The sequence below is a fragment of the Gastrolobium bilobum genome, unplaced genomic scaffold, assembly GCF_033153095.1.
Source record: "Gastrolobium bilobum isolate Gb01-03AN ecotype WA unplaced genomic scaffold, APGP_CSIRO_Gbil_v1 utg31802, whole genome shotgun sequence".
Taxonomy (NCBI): Eukaryota; Viridiplantae; Streptophyta; class Magnoliopsida; order Fabales; family Fabaceae; genus Gastrolobium; species Gastrolobium bilobum.
The window spans coordinates 7722-30260 of record NW_026899953.1 but is presented as its reverse complement, the minus strand read 5'-3'; the positions used below and the strand labels follow the sequence as shown (position 1 = coordinate 30260).

At 38.1% G+C, this 22539-nt stretch overlaps 1 protein-coding gene across 1 annotated transcript; it reads left to right on the top strand.

The window, feature by feature from the left end:
• Positions 1-19518: 19518 nt before the first annotated feature.
• On the top strand, positions 19519-22278 carry LOC133294365 (syntaxin-22-like). The gene is made up of 7 exons (XM_061493018.1): positions 19519-19778; positions 19889-19982; positions 20415-20551; positions 20823-20891; positions 21088-21245; positions 21359-21459; positions 21859-22278. The coding sequence occupies exons 1-7, from the start codon at positions 19606-19608 to the stop codon at positions 21922-21924; spliced, it is 798 nt and encodes a 265-aa protein (XP_061349002.1). The 5' UTR covers positions 19519-19605; the 3' UTR covers positions 21925-22278.
• The last annotated feature ends 261 nt before the right edge of the window (positions 22279-22539 follow it).

Genomic DNA, 22539 nt, shown 5'->3' with positions numbered 1-22539 from the left:
AAACAGATTGTGATTCTGCTGTGTTTGGGCTTTGAAATTGGTTGGACTCTTGGCTTGGATTGTTAGCTTGCAAGGTAAGCTTTCGTGTCATCGGTTTAGCCATTGTTGGTTCCACCATGTCTCATGGGGGTGTGGTTATATGCATGATGTTGTTTTCTTGATATATTGATTTGTTGAAATGCTGTTGAGTTGTTATATGCGAGTGCCCTTATGATATGTGTAAGAACCTGCACCGCTAATCAAGGAATTTAATTAATTAATTATGCAAAATTAGAAAATAATTCCATAATTGACCCTAATAATCATTATGAGGCTTTAATAATTATAATTAGTGAGTAAGAATGCTGAAAGTCGCTTTTCGGAAGAAAAGTGCAGATATCGGTTCTGCTAGTCGGTGTAAATGTGTACCGAAAAAGTATCCCGAAAAATTATAATAAGTGCCTGATAATTACTAGAATAATATGTAGGACTTTTAAAACGAGTTTCAAGTCCAAATAATGAGAACTGGTGCTAGAAACCGGTACTGGCTTTGAAAAGCGCGTACCGGAGAGGTGCTCGGAAAAATATAAGAAAAATATGTTAATTCTTGTAAAATTGAGTAGGTTAAGAATCCAAAGTTTGGGGTTAAAATGCTAAGCGTAGCAATTAGAGCTAATACTGTGTGTTAGTGACTTAACCGCCTATATATACTTAATGGCACTAAACCCTAGGCCATATTGGAGGCTGCCTACGTGAGTTTTCTGATTTCTCTTCAGCCTTGTGCCTCCCATTGCCACCTTCTTCTCCTTTCCTCTTGTGAGCCAAATGTGTCACATTTCTCCTTGTTTTTGCCAATTAAACACTTGGGTGTGTGTGGGGTAACCTTGGTGGTGAGTTGTGAAGCATTTCTGAGGATATGCTTGCTATTGGATGAGAGTGTTTGGGGCTGTATAGTCTGAGTTTGTGTGAGTGGGGCTTGCTCTTGGCTTCTTGAGCTTCAAGAAGCCACCTTTTGGCACAAAGGGTCTAGCTTGAAGTGTATTTTCGTAGCCTTGTGAAGTCAGAACCTTGGAGTTGCATTGGAGGCTTCCTTTCTGCTTCATTTTCGAAGTTTTGAGCTCTTGAGGTGATCCATGATCACCTAAGTATCATTTTGAGGCCTAAAGCTTGTTTAATCTACTAAAAAGAGGAACTTTAACCATTTGAGTAAAAGAATGTATTTCTAGGTTCATAACATGTTGTGTTATATCTGTTTAGGGAGTCATTAGACTCCCAATCGCGTTTGGACCTTTAAATTTGGGATTATGCAGAAGTTGGCTCGAATTTCTGCATTCTGTTGAAGAAGTATTCGAATACTTTTCGTGTAGTATTCGAATACTTGTTCATCAGGTAGTCAAATACTCTTGCTGGAGTATTGGAATACTTTTCTGGGAAGAAAAGTATTCGATTACCTTTGAAGAAGTATTCGAATACTGGAAAGTATTCGAATACAGTAAAGTTTAGTATTCGGATACTGAGGTATTCGGATACTGGGGGCTTAAGTATTCGGATACTGTCGAGTATTCGAATACTTAAGAGAAAGTAATCGAATACTTTCTGGAGAGCTGGAGTATTCGAATACTACTCGTGGAGTATTCGAATACTTCCTGCAGAAACAGCATGTAATGAGTTAAAATGAGTAAGAAAGACTTAATCACTTAATGTAATCTGAGCTACGATTATTGATGAGTAATTATGGTATGGGCAGATTGTGATTGTGCTGTTTGTGGGCCTTGAGCTGTGTGGACTCTTGGTTTGGATAGCTAGCTTACAAGGTAAGCTTTCGTGTCCTCGGTTTAGCCATGTTGTGGTTCCACCATGTCCCATGTGGGTATGGTTGTATGCATGCTGTGTTACATGCTTTGAATATTTGAAATGCTGTTGAGCTTTATGTGTAATGGCTTTTAATATGCATGTGTTGTTCCACCTTGACGGTAAACCTGAGTATGTAGCGCCATACAAGACGGTGATCCGGGGTGGATGCAAGTAGCGTCTTGCACTAGTGTGGGTATTTGGCGTATGTAAATCCTGCATTTCTCTGGCCAGTAGAATAGAATTGACATACATGACATGATTATCTGCTGCATTGCACTATTTTAGAACTGATGATGATAAACTGCTTTTAAACTTATATTGCATATGTAAGTGAGCTTGGGGTGGAAGATCCTTGAGGACCCCTTGTCTTACTGAGATTTCTTGTTTAGAGATCTCACCCCACGTTTGGGGAATGCTTATTTCAGGTTCCGGTAGTTTGGTGACTGATGCCTCTAGCGGCAGGAGGCCAGAGCTTAGTTGATAATATTATGTTGTATTGCTGCCATGACTGGATTTGGATGCTGTTTATGTTTTCCGCTATTTATGATTATGTTGTCGTTGTTGAGACTGATGTTGGGCATGTTGCCTTATTTGAGTGAGCATGAGGATTGTCCATGACACTTTATGTTAGTATTTTAGATTGGAGTTGTATAAACTGTTAGATGGTCCGGTCTACGTTGTTGTAGTTCCGTGACTAGAGCCACACTTTTATTATATATGTTATGAAGTATATTCAGATAGCTGTTTTATTGCAATTACATACAGGCGTTGTTTTATTAATTGATTAATAAGCAAGTTGGTAATGATAGTGACATCATAATTGAAAAGAAAAAGATATTCCGCAATTTTTAATTAAGCGCAGCTTAATACGATATTATGATAACATTACCGGATATATACGGGGTGTTACATTTATGGTATCAGAGCAATGGTTCGAGGGAAAAACATGTATGTATTGCAATAGCTAGGATGTTTGGTTGTGTCTGTCTTGTGTGTTTACTCCGTCGAATTTTATTATGATAATGCATATGTAATCACACTGCGTGGGCCTGATCAACTCATAATTTGTGTAACTTGTGCAGAGTCATGGTAAGGTTCGGGAGAACACGAGAGATTTCTGAGGATCAACCCAATCCTATCCTGACTGCATTGGCTGAGATGCAGGCGACTAGGTTAGCTGATCAGGAGGCCACTAGATTGGCCAACGCGGCAATGATGGATGCTGTTCGCGAGGTGAACCGGATAGCCACAGGGAGGTTCGTGAAGCGAACCGGAGGACCACTGAGGATGTCCTCGAGGCGAACAGGATAACGAACATGACGATGATGAGAGTCATGTTGGAGGAGATGAGGGCTGGTCCTGCTGTAGGCCATGCACCACCGCCACCGCCGTCGCCTCCACCTAGTGTTCATGATGAGAGCCTGAGTCACATTGGCAGTGCTGCTCATGTCGCTGAGACGAGGGAGACTCTTGTAGAGCCTGCTGAGGATCGTGATGTGATAGACCGCCGGCTGAATGCTTTCAGGAAGCATAAGCCACCTGTGTTTGAGGGGTCTTTGGATCCTATTGCTGCTGCTAGATGGCTGGAGTCGCTGGACATGATATTTCGGGTCATGCAGTGTACAGATCCGCAGAAGCTGATGTTCTCGACTTACATGCTAGAGGGCGATGCCCATGAGTTGTGGACGAACACCTCTCGTGCTTATGAGATGCAGGGTCGTGTTTTAACATGGCCATTCTTCGAGGAGTGTTTCTTGGGCAGATATTTTCCCTATGATGCGCAGGAGAGGAAGCAGGGGGAGTTTGATAGATTGGTTCAGGGCTCGATGTCTGTTGACGAGTACTTGGCCAAGTTTAATGAGCTGGTGAAGTTTGCACAATTCAGGATGGTTCCTCCTACTCCGATGTTTCTGGCTGCTAAGTTCCGTAGGGAACTTAGTGAGGTGATTGCTGAGCATATTGCTGGAGCTGCTTCGAGGGACTTTGGTACACTGGTTCAGCAGTGTAAGGACATTGCGGATGTCTGCATAGCGAGTAAGGCCAAGAGGGCCAAGGTCGACGAGACCAAGGGGACTGTTGGTTCCACTCCTGTTTCTACGTCCTGGAAGGACAAGAGGCTTGCTGGGAAGGGCAAGGGTAAACAGTTGGCTACTAGGCGGGCGCCTGGTCAGTTCAAGAGAACTGCTTCACAGCAGGGGAGTTTTGCTAGGCCTCTTTCCACTCCGAGATGTGCGGGGTGCGGAAAGGAGCATGTGGGACGTTGTTCTTCGGGGCAGTTCGTTTGTTTCCTGTGTGGCAAGAAGGGCCACTTCTCTAGAGACTGTCCGTCGTCGACGGCGAGAGCTGCAGCTGTTCAGGCAGTTCCTTTGCAGATGGTTCCGATGACTTCTACTTCGGCACCTGCAGCGCCACCTTCTGTTGGGCGTGTGTACACCTTGGATAGGCAGCAGTCGGACCGCGCTCCGAACCTTGTTAGAGGTACTGTGTCTATTGGTGGTATTGCTGTTGATGCATTGTTTGACTCCGGGGCTACGCATTCGTTTGTTGCTACCCCGATTGCTTTGGGGCTTTAGTTGCCCATATCTGTGCTTTCTCCACCGCTGCGGGTGACTACCGCCACTGGAGAGATATGTGTTTCTACCACTGTACATCGCGATGTAGAGCTTCACTGGGATGGCCGTGAGTTCTCGGTAGATCTGATAGGATTGCCGATGGCCAACCTTGAGATTATTCTGGGCATGGATTGGTTGTCTAGAAACTGTGCACTGATTGATTGCTGTGCAAAGCGCGTGGTGATGTCTCCGTGTGATTCCACAGCTAGTTCCTCGCCATATATTTCATTGCTGCAGGCTAGGAAGGCCTTGAGAGCAGGGGCATTTGGTTATATCATGTTGGGAGGTTTGGTGAGTGGGACACAGGAGGATATCATTGGCATTCCTGTGGTGAGGGAGTTCCTCGAGGTGTTTCCTGAGGAGATTCCTGAGTCTCCGCCACAGCGGGAGATAGAGTTCTCCATTGACTTGTTGCCTGGTGTGGGGCCGATTTCTTTAGCTCCATATCGGATGTCGCCACCGGAGTTGGCTGAGCTTAAGAAGCATATTGAGGATCTTTCGGCGAAAGATTTCATCCGGCCGAGTGTGTCTCCTTGGGGAGCACCGGTCATCTTTGTGAAGAAGAAGGACGGGACAATGCGATTGTGCACCGACTACAGGCAGCTGAACAAGGTGAAAATCAAGAACAAGTATCCCCTTCCTCGGATTGATGATCTGTTGGATCAGCTCAGGGGTGCTTGTGTGTATTCCAAGATTGATCTCCGGTCCGGATACCATTAGATTCGGGTGAAGCCGGAGGATGTCCCTAAGACCGAGTTTCGTTCGAGATATGGTCACTTTGAGTATTTGGTGATCCCGTTTGGACTCACCAATGCACCGGCAGTGTTCATGGATTACATGAACAGGATTTTCCAGCCGTATCTGGATCAGTTTGTGATTGTCTTCATTGATGATATTCTGATATACTCCAAGACTGAGGAGGAGCATGCAGAGCATCTGAGGATAGTTCTGCAAGTGCTGAAGGAGAAAAAGCTTTATGCTAAGCCTTCGAAGTGTGAGTTTTGGCTCAAATCAGTCAAGTTTGTGGGGCATGTGATTTCAGCAGATGGAGTTGCAGTGGATCCCAACAAGATTGAGGCCGTACTGGATTGGGAGAGGCCCAAGACAGTCACGGAGGTGAGAAGCTTCTTAGGTTTGGCAGGTTACTATCGGAGGTTCATCAAGGGTTTCTCCATGATGGTTCTCCCTTTGACTCGCCTTACCCGAAAGGAGACTCCATTTGTGTGGACTCACGAGTGTGAGGCGTGCTTTTAGGAGTTGAAGGAGAGATTGACTTCTTCACCTGTGTTGATCCTTCCTGATCCTGAGGAGCAGTTTGAGCTTTACTGTGATGCTTCTGGGAAGGGGCTGGGTTGTGTGTTGATGCAGTCTGGTAGAGCTGTTGCTTTTGCTTCGAGGCAGTTGAAGCCTCATGAGGAGAACTACCCGACTCACGATTTGGAGTTGGCTGCGATCGTTTTTGCTTTCAAGATTTGGAGGCATTACCTGTTTGGTTTGAGGTTTGTGGTGTTCAGTGACCACAAGAGTTTGAAGTACCTCTTCGACCAGAAGGAGCTGAACATGAGGCAAAGAAGATGGATGGAGTTCATAAAGGATTACGACTTTGAGTTGAAGTACCATCCTGGCAAGGCCAATGTGGTAGCTGATGCTTTGAGCCGGAAACCCGGGAGCTCATCCAGTTTGTTACTTGGTAACTTTGATGTTGTTGAGAAGTTCCGAAACCTGGCAGTGACCGCTCCAAGTGAGGGAGTACTTCTCGAGTTGGAAGCAGCAGATGTTGTGAACGAGCTGTTAGAAAAGATCAAAGAGGCACAAGTTCAGAGAGAGTGTCTGGATTATGTGAAGAACCAAGACGGTGTGTCTTGGAATGATGATGGATTGCTTTTGTTTCAGCAGAGGATTGTAGTTCCTCGAGGTCCGTTGACAGAAGAGATTATGGCAGAGGGCCATAAGGGTCAGTTTTCTATCCACCCTGGTGCAACTAAGATGTATCAAGACTTGAAGAAGAACTTCTGGTGGCCGGGCATGAAGAAAGATGTTGCTATCTTTGGGTCCAAGTGTTTGGTTTGTCAGAAAGTGAAGATTGAGCACCAGAAGCCGTCTGGTAAACTTCAACCTCTTGAGATTCCAGAGTGGAAATGGGAGAGCATTTCCATGGATTTCGTTGTGGGTTTGCCGAAGACTCAGGTTGGCTGTGACTCGATATGGGTCATTGTGGACAGACTGACGAAGTCTGCCCATTTTCTTCCAGTGAAGGTGAGCTTCACTACAGAGCAGTTGGCCAAATTGTATGTTCGCGAGATTGTGAGGCTTCACGGGGTGCCCGTGAGTATCATCAGGGATAGGGACCCGAAGTTCACATCTCGATTCTGGGAGGCGCTGCAGGGAGCTTTTGGTACGCAGTTGATAACATGTTGTGTTATATCTGTTTAGGGAGTCATTGGACTCTCAATCGCGTTTGGACCCTTAAATTTGGGATTATTCAGAAGTTGGCTCGAATTTCTGCATTATGTTGAAGAAGTATTCGAATACTTGTTCATCAGGTAGTCGAATACTCTTGCTGGAGTATTGGAATACTTTTCTGGGAAGAAAAGTATTCGGTTACCTTTGAAGAAGTATTCGAATACTGGAAAGTATTCGAATACAGTAAAGTTTAGTATTCGGATACTGAGGTATTCGGATACTGGGGGCTTAAGTATTCGGATACTGTCGAGTATTCGAATACTTAAGAGAAAGTAATCGAATACTTTCTGGAGAGCTGGAGTATTCGAATACTACTCGTGGAGTATTCGAATACTTCCTGCAGAAACAACATGTAATGAGTTAAAATGAGTAAGAAAGACTTAATCACTTAATGTAATCTGAGCTATGATTATTGATGAGTAATTATGGTATGGGCAGATTGTGATTGTGCTGTTTGTGGGCCTTGAGCTGTGTGGACTCTTGGTTTGGATAGCTAGCTTACAAGGTAAGCTTTCGTGTCCTCGGTTTAGCCATGTTGTGGTTCCACCATGTCCCATGGGGGTATGGTTGTATGCATGCTGTGTTACATGCTTTGAATATTTGAAATGCTGTTGAGCTTTATGTTTAATGGCTTTTAATATGCATGTGTTGTTCCACCTTGACGGTAAACCTGAGTATGTAGCGCCATACAAGACGGTGATCCGGGGTGGATGCAAGGAGCGTCTTGCACTAGTGTGGGTATTTGGCGTATGTAAATCCTGCATTTCTCTGGCCAGTAGAATAGAATTGACACACATGACATGATTATCTGCTGCATTGCACTATTTTAGAACTGATGATGATAAACTGCTTTTAAACTTATATTGCACATGTAAGTGAGCTTGGGGTGGAAGATCCTTGAGGACCCCTTGTCTTACTGAGATTTCTTGTTTAGAGATCTCACCCCACGTTTGGGGAATGCTTATTTCAGGTTCCGGTAGTTTGGTGACTGATGCCTCTGGCGGCAGGAGGCCAGAGCTTAGTTGATAATATTATGTTGTATTGCTGCCATGACTGGATTTGGATGCTGTTTATGTTTTCCGCTATTTATGATTATGTTGTCGTTGTTGAGACTGATGTCGGGCATGTTGCCTTATTTGAGTGAGCATGAGGATTGTCCATGACACTTTATGTTAGTATTTTAGATTGGAGTTGTATAAACTGTTAGATGGTCCGGTCTACATTGTTGTAGTTCCGTGACTAGAGCCACACTTTTATTATATATGTTATGAGGTATATTCAGATTGCTGTTTTATTGCAATTACATACAGGCGTTGTTTTATTAATTGATTAATAAGCAAGTTGGTATTGATAATGACATCATAATTGAAAAGAAAAAGATATTCCGCAATTTTTAATTAAGCGCAGCTTAATACGATATTATGATAACATTACCGGATATATACGGGGTGTTACAATATGCATGTGGTGTTCTACCTATACGGTAAGCCTGAGTATGTGGTACATACAAGAGGGTGAGGCTGTGGGTGAGGTGCAAGCGATGTTCCTTTTACTAACTGTAGGTAATAGACGTATTCCTGCATTTCTCTAGCCAGTAGAATAGTTAAAACACACATGGCATGAATATATATTGCACTGCATAGTTTTGGAACTCATACTGTTAAATGTTTTTGAACTGATATTGCACGTGTAAGTGAGCTTGGGGTGGAAGATCCTTGAGGACCCCTTGTCTTACTGAAATTTCTTTTTAGAGATCTCACCCCACGTTTGGGGCACATATTTCAGGTTCAGGTAATGCGGGGGTTGAGACCTCTAGCGGCAGGAGGCCGGAGCTTAGCTGATTATATGTTGTTATGCTACTTACGTTGGATGCTGAATATTGACTGTTGCCTCTTATGCTTTTAGCTTCATGATGTTATTGTTGAGACTGCTGAGGGACTTTGTTGCCTTATTTGGGTGAGCATGAGGATTGTCCATGCCACTTTGACTTGACTTTATGCTTAGTTGTTTCTAGTTGTAATTAATAATGTATCTGGATATTATCCGAACTACGTGTTGTAGATCCGTGACTTAGATACTCACATATATGTTATGAGGTATTTCAGTTAGTTGTCTTTTGCAATTTACATACAGGCGATGTCTTATGAAATAAATTAAGTAATTCAACTTGGCTAATGATAATGACGTCAAAATTGAACAGAAAAAGATATTCCACATTTTTTTAAATTAAGCGTGGCTTAATACGATGATATGATAACTAACCGGATATATACGGGGTGTTACATTTAATTTAGAGGGCACTCGTGATTCTAGATCTATTAGAGGGTTTTTTGTTCCAATGTCATTAGTTGTATTGAACTACACCCATGTTTATTACATTAATTAGTGTACGATCCAATCGTTTATAGACTCCAAGCATTGAATTGTGAATAGTTAATTCTTTAGTTTAAACTCCAAACATTAAATTGTGAATAGTTCATTCTTTAGTTCAAACATTCAGATTGGGTTATTCTACAGCTATCTTGTCGGGATTTCATTCAATTTGATTCAAGGTTCTTTTCGTGAATTGCTATAAATGAAATCCACGGTTACTCGGTACTGTAGATATTATTATTTTTAAAAGAATCGAATAGGTTGTGCGGAACATAGTGCTTCTGTCATCTGTCTTGTAATTGACATCTTGATCCTAATTTAATTTTCGTGGTTGTGGACTTTTGGTCACAGCACTAAAATGATCTACCTGTAACACTAGTCATCCTGCAATTGTTTTTTATTTTCTACATGCTCTGTGGTTTATAATTATATAGATTTACTTATTAAAAGATACTATGAATTCTAAACATATCTATTGAATTGCAGTGGTTGGAAAGAAATGATGGATGAAAGTACTTAAGATTTAGTAAATCCATCTACAATTGAAGTAGAAGAAGATCTTACATCACCTCCTATGGATGAAAGGGGTCTCTTAGCAACTCAAAATGATTCAATGCAACTCTCACAGGTATTCATTTATCATTCCCCTTTTCTCAAATTCACTTTTTGTTGGGTTTGATACTTAGAAACTACCTTCTACTTCTCTTGGTTTAACGTCACAAATCTGAATTTTACAAGTTCTTTGATGGCATAGATGATAATGGAAGTGAGTTTGAAGATGATTTGTGGAATGATGAAACATTTGACGTAACTAGCAAGGCAAAGCTAGTAGTCATTGGATGAGGAAGAAGTGAAGGAATTTATGTGTCCGTTGTGTTGAGATATTCAAGTGTGATGAGTCCCACATTGGTTGGTAATGAGCTAAGTGAAGAGTATATAAGTGAAAGGACCCATGAACTCAATGTCTTAAGGTTTTGGGTTGAGACATGGTGTCGGATCCACTTGCTACGGTTGGTGTAGCCTTAACTCATTGGTGGTGGTTCCCCGCCACGGGCTTCCCCTGGACCTGCTTGACATTGGAGTTTGAGGGAACGAATTTCCCAACAGTGGTATCAGAGCCGGATTGGGCTCGAGCTAGCCTAGTGATTGGCTAGGAGGCGGGTCGAGTACTTTGCGCTTCGGGTACTCGGTTGAGGGGGAGCATACCAATGGTGGGTTTCACACTTGAGGGGGAGATTGTTGAGATATTCAAGTGTGATGAGTCCCACATTGGTTGGTAATGAGCTAAGTGAAGAGTATATAAGTGAAAGGACCCATGAACCCAATGCCTTAAGGTTTTGGGTTGAGACATGGTGTCGGATCCACTTGCTACGGTTGGTGTAGCCTTAACTCATTGGTAGTGGTTCCCCGCCACGGGCTTCCCCTGGACCTGCTTGACATTGGAGTTTGAGGGAACGAATTTCCCAACACGTTGCACCTGATGAATTAGAGTCATTGGAAAATAGTGATAATGAACAATCAAAATACCCTAATTTCAATGCAGATAATGTAGATGAGGATAAGATTAAACTAGCAGTTGGCATGAAATTTGCCAATGTTTATGAATTTAGAGAGGTTTTGAATGAATGGTCAATTTCTCATGGTTTTGAATACACATGTGTGAAAAATGATAAGAATAAAGTAAGGAGTTTGTAAGGTGTCTAAGGATTGTCCATTCTTATAACATGCATCATTGGTTGGTGGAGAGAGTACATTTCAAATCAAAACATGGAATCCTGAGCACACTTGTCCAAGAGAAACAACAAACAACCTTATTACTTCCAACTACTTAGGGAAAAAATTATTGGAGGATTTTATATCCAATCCAAAGGAGTCAATAATTGGTATGAGGAATCGACTTAATAGGAGTCTTGGTTTTGAGATCGGGATACAACATGTGTATCGAGCAAGAAGAAAGGCAATGAAGACCATACTTGGAGATCATGTGCAACAATTTGAAGTGACTCGTGCATATTGTGAGGTTATTCTAAAGACAAATCCTAGAAGCATAGTTAAGTCTTGTACTGAGCCATAACCTCTAGTGATGGTTGAAGGGATAATGAAAAAATTGCTTCCTAGATTTCAAAGAATATATGTCACTTTTCATGCGATGATAGCTGGATTCATTGCAGGTTGCATATCGATAATTAGTCTTGATGGTTGTTTCTTGAAGACACATTTTTGATGTCATCTTCTAAGCGCTATAGCACGGGATGGAAATGACAACATGTTCCCTATTGCTATAGCTGTTGTGAAAGCTGAAAATAATGATAGTTGGACTTGGTTATTAACTACTCTTCTTGATGGGTTGTATTAAATTGATCCTAACAATTTAGTCTGTATGTCAGGCATGCAAAAGGTAAATAAAAAATGACAATTGACAATTAAAGTTGATCCTACAAACTCAGTCTTCATGTCACCTTATGTTTTTATTTTTTTAGGGTTTTGTTCAAACATTTGATGATATCTTGCCTAACACTAAACATAGGTTCTCTCAAGCACCTATATGAAAATTATAAGAAGCAATTTAAAGGTAAACAATACAAAGACTTAGTCTGGCAAGCGGCCATTGCAACCATTGAAAATGCTGGAACAGTGATCATTTTGTCACTGTTGACAAAAAAAATTATCAGGCTGCCACGCAAACAGTAAATTTTGCCAAAATGTCACGTGGCATATTTCGCTACACTGTGTAGCGAAATATGTGTGCAAATAATTCGCTACATAGTGTAGCGAATTTCTCCAATTTTGACACATGGCATTTTTGGTTCTGACGTGGCATATTTCGCTACACTGTGTAGCGAATTATTTGCACACATATTTCGCTACACAGTGTAGCAAAATATGCCACGTGGCATTTTGGCAAAATTTATTGTTAGCGTGTCAGTTTGGTAAATTTTTTTGCCAACAGTGGCACTTTGGTCACTGTTCGAAAAATGCTTTTTAGCATACTATGAAAAAGCTACAGAAAATGGATGATGGGAAGGCTTATGCTTATCTGAAGCATATCCCCCTCAAATCATGGTCAAGTTCGAATTTTAATTACACGGCAAAAGCTGATGTTTTAGTTACCAATATCACTGAATCATTTAATGCATATATTTTACAAGCTAGGGAAATGCCAATAATATCAATGATTGAATAGATTCGGAAGAAGCTCATGAAACGTTTGTATGCGAAAAAGACCGATATGGAGAAATATATTGTACTGATGACACCAAATATACAGCAAAGACTAGATAGACTCAAAGCAATATCCAGAGATTGTATTGTTGTACCTACAACTAAAAAAAGTTGAAGTAACATGGCATAGGAAGTCATTCTCCACTGATATTGAGGAAAAACATTGCAGCTATCGAGTTTGGGGATTAACAGAAATACCTTGCGTCCATGGAATTGCAGCAATCAGATATTAGCTAGAGAGGGACACCAGAAGACTAAGCTGACAAATGTTTCTCAAAGGTAACATATTCAAAGGTATATTCATCCTTTATTAGCCCTATTCCCAATCTTGATAACTATTTAGCTAGTAATGGTTCAACTGTTGTTGCATTTCCTGTTATCAAGAAGCCACCTTGTAAGTCTAAGAAGATGAGGCAAAAGAAACTCGATAAGCTTCAAAATCCTTATAAGGTGACGAGGATGAATAAACCTATCCGATGTGGAAAATATGGTGTTGAGGGACATAATGTTCAAAATTGTAAGGCATCTATCATTGGAGAAACAAAGCAAGGGTTCGACATTGAAGAGAGCAAGTGCAACAGATAGCTCAACCTCCTACACGGAGACAAAAGGTAATGGAGTATTGTACAATTGTTTTCATGTTATTTTATTTTATATCTATATATATATATATATATATATTATAACAACGGTGTCTTGCATTGGTAGATGGTTACCCGAGGAGAGAAACATCGTGTTGCTTCTTTGTCACCTAACGAAGGTCAAACAACTTAAATTCTAGTTTAATCAACACCAACAATGAGAGATAGGGAATAGGCCTAAATTGTTTTAAGTGAGTTGGACCTTGCACTTTAGAAATCAACACCAACAATGTAGAATTTATTGATGTAATCAGATCTGGGTTCTTCCACATATCATGAAAAAACCTCACCACTTGATCCTTCATATTGTTCGAATTACGTTGAAAAAATAGAGCGGGGAAATCTCCTCATGAGTTGGCTCTCTTGACATATTATTTATTTCATTAACAGTAAGAGAAGACCACATGTTAGCAGACTCCAGCCACCTCCTATTTTCAATCTCTTCAGTGAATAAATTGCTATAGAATGAGTGAATCAATTGTATAAGCTCCTCCATCTCGGAAATCCATTGATCAGAGTCATTTTTTAGAATGAGTGAATCAACTGTGTTCAAATGAGTCACGAAAAAGCTGCTCCTGTCGGTATATTGCTTCCCACGTTAATTCCATTGATTCGAATAAAGATTGGTATGTATTTTCTGACTGTACCTCATCGATCTCGCGTTAAATATAAGTGATAGTATTAACATTTACGTTGGTAAAAATAAGAAAATATCAATATTATTCTTTTAAATAGGAGGAGAAGAAAAACGTAGTTTTAATAAATTTTTAACAAAAGATTGTACCCAAAAAAAAAATGTCGTTACCAAAACGATATCTATGCTATCGCTTTTGTCAACTACATTTTTGTTTCCCTTCAAACTAAATACTTTTGTTTTTTTATAGAAAGAAAACTTACGATAAAAATGAATTTCCAAATTATCTATACGAAACTTTTAATTAGTTAGACCTTGTTAGCACAAGGTAACTATGGCTTTATAATCATTTGAATGTCATTATTTTAAAAAATAAATAAAACAATTTAAAACTGAAAAAAGTTATCAAAATAATGTAATAAAATACGCATTGAGGGGGTGCGCATTTAAATCGCACAGAAGATTGTTGTTTTCAGGCGTTGATCGAATCAGTTGCTGCTACGTGACTAAATAAATATTAGTCACAGTTAAACACTTTAATTTGCGCTACTTTTTAGCAAACGATTCAATCAAGGCCTAAATGCTCATCAGCCTCGACTTAAACTCGCACCTTCTTAATGTGCGTTTTATTAATCATCTTTTTATAATTATTATATTATTTAAAATTAAAATCAGAATGAAAAATGGTGTAAATGGATCAAGCAGTGTTTTAAAACCCCACCCCCGGTTCACCCGGATCAACGCTGACCCCTCCCCTCTGAGGGTTGGGTTGGACCCTATATGCATATCGACCCCTCCGACTCCCAAAACCCAGCGAGATTTTCGTGACTCCCAGGTCAGAGGGGGTCATTGCATGTTTTTATTTAAAAAAAAAAATTCATAAAACAATATCGTTTTATTAAACAAATAAAAAAGAGAGTAAAGACCCAAATTGGTCTCTGACAAAAAACTCGGTGTCCAAATTACTCCCTCACAAAAATAAACTCGATAAATAGTCCCCAACAAAGTGAAATAGGACCCACGTTAGTCCTTCTGTCAATCCAAAACTGACGGTGATGACGTGTCACGTTAAGTGACATGCTGGAGGCCACGTGGGTTGAGGAATGACGTCGTTTTGAGAGACTCATCCACGTTGGTCAGTATGGTCCCTAACAGTTTTAACAAAGGGGACCAGTATGGTCCCTAACATTTTTATCGGGGTCCTTTTTAGTCCCTGCTAAAGTTCTGTTAACACCAGTGCCACCATTTGCTATTAACACACCAGTAATGGCATTTCCCCTTGTACATGTTGATATTAGTCATGCATAACACAATCAACTTCTGTATAATTCACACTATGACATTCTTAGTTTAGTCTTTATACATTGTTTCCTTTCCTTTTTTTTATCTCCATCGAGTTTATACAACATTTTGTGCCAATAAACATAACTTCAAATACATAAGAAATGCTACATACATTGCATAAACAACAATTCATTACACCAGCAAATCTCAACAGAACCACATTTTAAATTTCACTCCAGCCTACTTGCAAGATATATACATACTAGAAACACAACAATAATGGATCGAGCAAACACCCTAGCACACCTACACACATGCATCATTTCCTTCTCAACCCTTTCAAAGTCTGTCTGCATCTTCAATGATATGTCTTCAATCTTTATACAGTGCTCATGAAAAAATAACGATTGGAAAAACCCTAGCACACCTACAAACATGCATCATTTCCTTCTCAACCCTTTCAAAGTCCACATGCAAGGGTTGATAGTCTGTCAAATAATCAATAGTCTGTCACCTCTACGGAACATTTAAATTTTCTTGCAAGAAAAATCTGAACAAGCATAGAAACTAAAAGGAATCTTGCCACTTCAATTAGTCAAGATATTGAATTTTACGTGCCAGATAGTGGTGAAGGAGAGGGCATTACAATTTACATGAGATTTTAATATATTCTCAATAAAGATAGAAGTGAAGATAAATTAATGACAATGCTAAAGAGACTACATCCCTAAACTACTAAATATATTTTTATATAGAAACTTACGTATACGATTACATGAAAAACCTCGTAAAAAAAAAATAACTTTATTTTCTCTAATGTTGTGTCAATGTTTAGTTATATTTTTATGTATGAATGATCGCTACTGTTTAGTTAATAACTTCAAGGTTTCATAGTCAAGCTGTGAGTCTGTGACATTATTTTGTTAATGGTTACTCTATTTTATTAAAGAAACCATTCATACACGAAGAATATGTTAATGCGTGTTCATATTTATCACATGAGACTTGTATTGGTGGCCACTGGCCATAATATTTTTCGTTCCCACTTGCATAGAGTTTATCATAAACTTGAACTTATATCAAGACTGCAACTGAAAAGCCTATATGACTAAACAGATAGACTATTTTTGTTGCTACATGGGAGAGAAATATTCTTGTGGACACACAAAATATAATATGGATTCCACTATATAGAGGAGAGAGAAAAACACAAAGTGGAATTCACATTGTATTTTTTCGTGTATGAGAGAATTTTTATCCGTTGTAACATAAAAAAAAGTAACACCCTTATTATTGGGTAAATGAAATAGCATGTTACATTATCATGTTACATGATATTTTTACATATACAATTGAGAAGAGAGAAAAGAGATGAGAGAAAAAAATTAAGGAATAAAACTATATAACTGTGCGTGTAGGAATATCATGTTATTATAATGTAGCATTATATTTGATTTACCCTGTTATTAGTTGTAAACAGTAGTATAAATATTTATCTTTTCGAGAGGGTAAACAAAATAACAAAAAGGATAAAGACATAACAATGGTTGGAGGAGATATCCATCTAAGCAAGCAACGGTACAACTTAACATAACAAGAAAAAAGAAACTTATCCATTGGTTGTTGCCATTTTATAATGTGCTAAAGAGTTTTTTGATTCCTTCTTACTTCCTCAGATTATCGTAGCAAACTCATATTTGTCTATAGTCTCTGCAATGCATGACATATTGCATGCAATTAAGTCCAAAGTTAGCTGCTTTAAATAAGTGTGCACTTCAAATACAGCTCAATCATGAAGCCACATGAAAGGGTTGAGAAGGAAATGATGCATGTGTGTAGGTGTTCTAGGGTTTTTTCAATCGTTATTTTTTCATGAGCACTGTATAAAGATTGAAGACATATCATTGATGATGCATGCAGACTTTGAAAGGGTTGATAAGGAAATGATGCATGTGTGTAGGTGTGCTAGGGTGTTTGTTGGATCCATTATTGTTGTGTTTCTAGTATGTATATATCTTGCAAGTAGGCTGGAGTGAAATTTAAAATGTGGTTCTGTTGAGATTTGCTGGTGTAATGAATTGTTGTTCATGCAATGTATGTAGCATGACTTATGTATTTGAAGTTATGTTTATTGGCACAAAAAGTTGTATAAACTCGATGGATATAAAAAAAGGAATGGAAACAATGTATAAAGACTAAACTAAGAATGTCATGGTGTGAATTATGCAGAAGTTGATTGTGTTATGCTTGACTAATATCAGCATGTACAAGGGGAAATGACATTACTGGTGTGTTAATAGCAAATGGTAGCATTGGTGTTAACAGAACTTTAGTAGGGACTAAAAAGGACCCCGATAAAAATGTTAGGGACCATACTGGTCCCCTTTGTTAAAACTGTTAGGGACCATACTGACCAACGTGGATGAGTCTCTCAAAACGACGTCGTTCCTCAACCCACGTGGCCTCCAGCATGTCACTTAACATGACACGTCATCACCGTCATTGACACCGTCAATTTTGGATTGACAGAAGGACTAACGTGGGTCCTGTTTCACTTTGTTGGGGACTATTTATCGAGTTTATTTTTGTGAGGGACTAATTTGGGCACCAAGTTTTTTGTCAGGGACCAATTTGAGTCTTTACTCTAAAAAAAACTAAATCTAATCGTTCTCTTCTCTCCCAGCGACCTAGATGTCTTCAATCTTCACCTCGCTTCCGTGAATCTTCGAGAAAAGGTAAGAATTTTACTCATTCAAATGAAATCCTTACGGTCGTCGATGGAAAACAAAAACTTATTCTTACTTCCTTTAAATTTTCCTTTGTCAGAGACCTTCTCAAAAGAGACAGAACCGGGTCAGCGTAGTGACCCCATTAGAATATGAGTTTTGTACTTTGGTCTTTTGATACTTTAATTAGGTTGTGAAATATTGACTTGTGATTGTAATTGTGAATTATGTTAAGTATATTTTGAATCTTTGAAGATTGGTGGTTTATTTTTTAATATTTTCATATAGGATATATATATTTATATTTTTTTAATATATAAAATCGGGTCAGCGTAGTGACCTCATGACCCCCGGTTGAACCCATGATCCCATGACTCCTGACCTCGGTCGGGTCGGATTTTTAAACACTGGGATCAAGCGGCCTAACAAGGGCCTATCCTACGGCCCCGACTACAGTAGGCTAAATTCGATCTATTATTTATAATTAAATAGAACAAGCTTCGATTTTTTAATAAACTTATTTAGAAAGCTGGTCATAGATCTTTTTTTTTACATACCAGATTTATAAGCTTACAGGCTGACCTATATTATATTATATATTTTAAAAATATTTTCAATAATTTTGAATAATAAAATAATATTATTTTAATTATTATTTTTAATTATTGAAGTCCTAATAGATTTTCTTTTACATGACAGACCTATAAGCTACAGACCTTCCTATATTATATTATATTTTAAATAAAATTATAATTTTAATTATTTTGAATAATAAAGTGATATTATTTTAATTATTTTTTAAATTACGGGTCTAATAGGTTATCTTCTATATGGCAGACCATAAACCTTTAAACCATGCCTATATCATATTATATTTTTTTAATAAAATAAATAAAATTATTATTTTAATAATTTTAAATAATAACATGATATTATTTTAATTCTTGAAAACTTAATAGATTTAAATAGATTAACAAGACTGAATCAAAACATTTATTTTTTGAATATATAATAAGTCAAACTTATAATTTGAGTCTACCTAAAATTAACATACCTGCCTAAAAAATTATTTTACACAATGTTAAAAAAAACCGGACCGGGTCAATTCCTGAACTGATAAATCGGTCATATAATCGATCCAATTGAAGCAACAGACTGGCAATGCATCAGAATCAGTGAGACCTGGACGATTTTCGTGAAAATCGATGACCCGGTCAATTAACCGGTGACCCGGCCAGCCCCAAAAAATTTCATTTAAAAAAAAAAAAATACATAATGGACATTCTTGAGTACTTTTTGCTTATTGACTTACATAAGTTATGTACCTATAATACTAATATTATCTCTATTATATACTATGCAGGAAATTTTGATTTAATTTATAGTTAGAGATATTGTTTACTGAACCTGAAACCTCATATCACGATCGTTATATTTTTCTTTGATTCATTGTTGGATAATAATGTGTGATTTATTATTTTTATATTAAAATATTTGAAATTTTTATCATTTTTTTAAATATTTAAGTATGTTTATAATTTTTTAATATAAATTATACAATTATATATAATTAGCGGTACATATAATTTAACCAATAACTCACTGTTTGAATCAATGATCAAATACTCAATCGAATCAATAACCTAACCGATTTTAATAAAGCTATTTAAGATAAAACCTAAATTAATGAACAAAATGCCGGCAACTACTTTAGTATTATATGTCATAATCCCACAGACAAAGCCAGAAGAGTGGGTTGCTACTACTTTACACTTTGCACTGTGCACTACTCAATTCCTTCAACAATTCAATCAGCCATGAGTTTTCAAGATATCCAAGGTGGGGCCAGCACTCCCGCTCGCCGGAACCAGTCTCCGTCGCATGCCGTCGCTGCCGGAATCTTCCAGATCAACACCGCCGTCGCTACTTTCCGGCGACTCGTCGATGCCGTTGGAACCGTTAAAGACACGCCTGAGCACCGTCAGAAGCTGTACGCTAACGTCACCCTCTCTCGCTCTGCTTATAGTTTCTTTGGTTTTTCAATTTTCTTTTTCTTTTATTTTTCTTTTGTGCTTTGTTTAACTATGGTGTGTTTGGCAGGCACAATACGAGGCAGAGGATATTGCAGTTGGTGAAGGATACATCTTCTAAGCTCAAATCCTTGACCGAATCTGATCATGATGCCAATGTCAATGTATGCCTCGCTTCTTTTTCTTTTTTATTTATTTCATTATTTCATTATTATTATTTTTATCTATTTACTGCTTCATGAGTGTCTTTGAATTTTGATTACCCTACTCACAATTGATCATACCCTAGAAAAGAGTAGAAACGATCCTGGCTTCTAATATACCGAAATTTTCCAAGAAAAAAAAAAAAAAAAAGTCAGGCCTTGTTGAATCATAGGAAACTAGTTAATAATGGCATGTTATGCATCAGTTTTGTTGGCTTGCATTGACTTTTCAGGAGTTCTCTGTTGTGATGTTTTTTTGGTTTTGCAATTTGACTTTTGGCCCTGTGTTTGAAATTTTTAATTCTTTTTTCATGCTTGAAAATTCTGAATGCTGGTTAAGGGAAAGGAAAAAGTTTAGATGTTAGTTAAAGCTGTTCTCCTTTGTTTAAGCAGGCTAGTAAGAAAATTGAAGATGCTAAGCTAGCAAAAGATTTCCAGACCACATTGCAAGAATTCCAGAAAGTGCAACAGCTTGCTTCGGAGCGCGAATCAACTTACACACCTGCTGCCCCTTCTTCTTTACCAACAAGGTCAATCATTCTTTGCACTATTGTAAAAACATCAACATTAACATCACCTTTATCCCTAACTTGTTGGAGTTGATAGTCGATGAACCCGAATTAAAAACAAAAATAGATTAAGGGAAAAGAAATTATAAATAAGATATTTTGCACAATAGAAAAATAAGTAAAAAAAATACTTCTATAAAGTTAAAAATCAAATTATGTACTTCATATTGCTTTCTTTATCTGCATCAACAAATTTTGAGTTCTCCTATATAATTTCTGTGTTTGTAAACAGCTCTGACTATGGTGAAGAATCGGTTAAAATAGACCTGGAAAGCCAACCTTTAATCAGAGAGCAGAAGAGGTAAGTCCGCAACATTTCAATTACTTCCCTGGGCCAATTGAATAATTTTATTTAATCTTGATCATATCAACAATATGCATCTTTGTAAGGAAGAGATGCGTAGTTTATGTTTGGCTTATTCAACTATTGATTTTAGATAGATTGAAGAATTGATTTTTATGGTCTGATTTCCTTGATCACTGAAACAAAACTGCAGGCAAGAGATACTTCTATTGGATAACGAAATATCCTTCAATGAGGCCATGATTGAAGAAAGAGAACAAGGTATTAGAGAGGTAGAAGAGCAAATTGGACAAGCAAACGAAATATTCAAGGACCTAGCTGTTCTGGTTCATGATCAGGGGGTTGTTATTGGTAAGTAGATTACCATTGTGCAGAATGGAAATTTTATTGCTTGATTTTTGTTGCTACAAGCCTACAACATTTAGTTATTCTTCTTGTTTGTATTGTTTGCATCATTCTGGCAGATGACATTCACTCAAATATCGATGCTTCTGCTGGTGCAACAACCCAAGCTAGGGTTCAGCTAGCCAAGGCTTCCAAAGGTGTGAAATCCAGAATCTCATGGGTAAGTCATAAAGATCTTAACATACTAAATAAAGCTATAATAGTAAAACATAATCAAGATCTGGCTTCCCCTCGTGGAGCAAGTTAGCTTTATGGACATTAGAATACAATGCTGTCAGTTTCATGTTTGACATTGGCAATTTTTATTTTTATTTTTCAAAATATGATCATTTTGTCTTATTTCCTACAAATGGCATTATCTGCACACTACCCATACATCATATCCTGATCTCAGGTTAACATCTGCACACAACTCATTGGCTGTTTATAGAAAAAATAAGCCTAACTTAGTAGAGGTTCTGGAGTAGTATGCAACATTATTTTTTTGCTAGTGATGTTATAAACTTGTATATCATTCTCATAATATATGACTTCTCATTTAATTTTTCTTACTTTGCAGTGTTGGTGGGTGCTTGTAATTTTGGTGGTGGTGGTGGTCATCTTACTTATTGTACTTATTATTTAGTGTGCAAATGCATAGAAGCTGGATAGGTTTTTTACTCCCTCATTATTACTTTTCTGAGATTGATTTAAATTGATTAATCTTCTCATATTCTGTTGAGTGTTTTATGGTGTGAAGAGTGTTTTGACCAAAAGAGATGTGTTGAGAGTGTTCTGCAGCCCTCCACACCCAGCAGCCAGCAGTTTGAGCTGGAAGTTGGAGGAAGTGATTGTAAGTTAAGCGATTTTAAGAAAAGCTGTTTGTTATTTGTAATATAGATTTGCAATTTAGAATTTGTAGGTTCTGTTCAAACATTAATTCGCCAGCCATGTACAATAAATTACCAAAGCGTATAATATAACATCCATGCTGCTTTGTCTGGTGCAATATAATGTATGATGAATAAAATAGTAAACAATTTTGTTTTCTTCCTTGAGCGAGAAACTAATATCGTCTGAGTTGAGAGGTTGCTCGTCTCTCCGTAGTGTTTTTCTGTGACTTAATTGAAGCTCGTTTATCGCTTTAGCTGCTAATAAATTACAAAAATAGCAATATCAACACTAGAATTATCAATCATATAACAATAAATTGGAAAAAATATATTAAAATATATGAGGCAGTTTAAAATAAAAAGGTTGT

Excerpts from the sequence above, each read along its gene's own strand:
- LOC133294365 (XM_061493018.1), top strand. The coding sequence starts at position 19,606 with ATGAGTTTTCAAGATATCCAAGGTGGGGCCAGCACTCCCGCTCGCCGG. Across the intron at positions 19,779-19,888 it reads CCTGAGCACCGTCAGAAGCT|GCACAATACGAGGCAGAGGA; the intron begins GTACGCTAACGT and ends TGTGTTTGGCAG. Across the intron at positions 21,460-21,858 it reads TGAAATCCAGAATCTCATGG|TGTTGGTGGGTGCTTGTAAT; the intron begins GTAAGTCATAAA and ends CTTACTTTGCAG.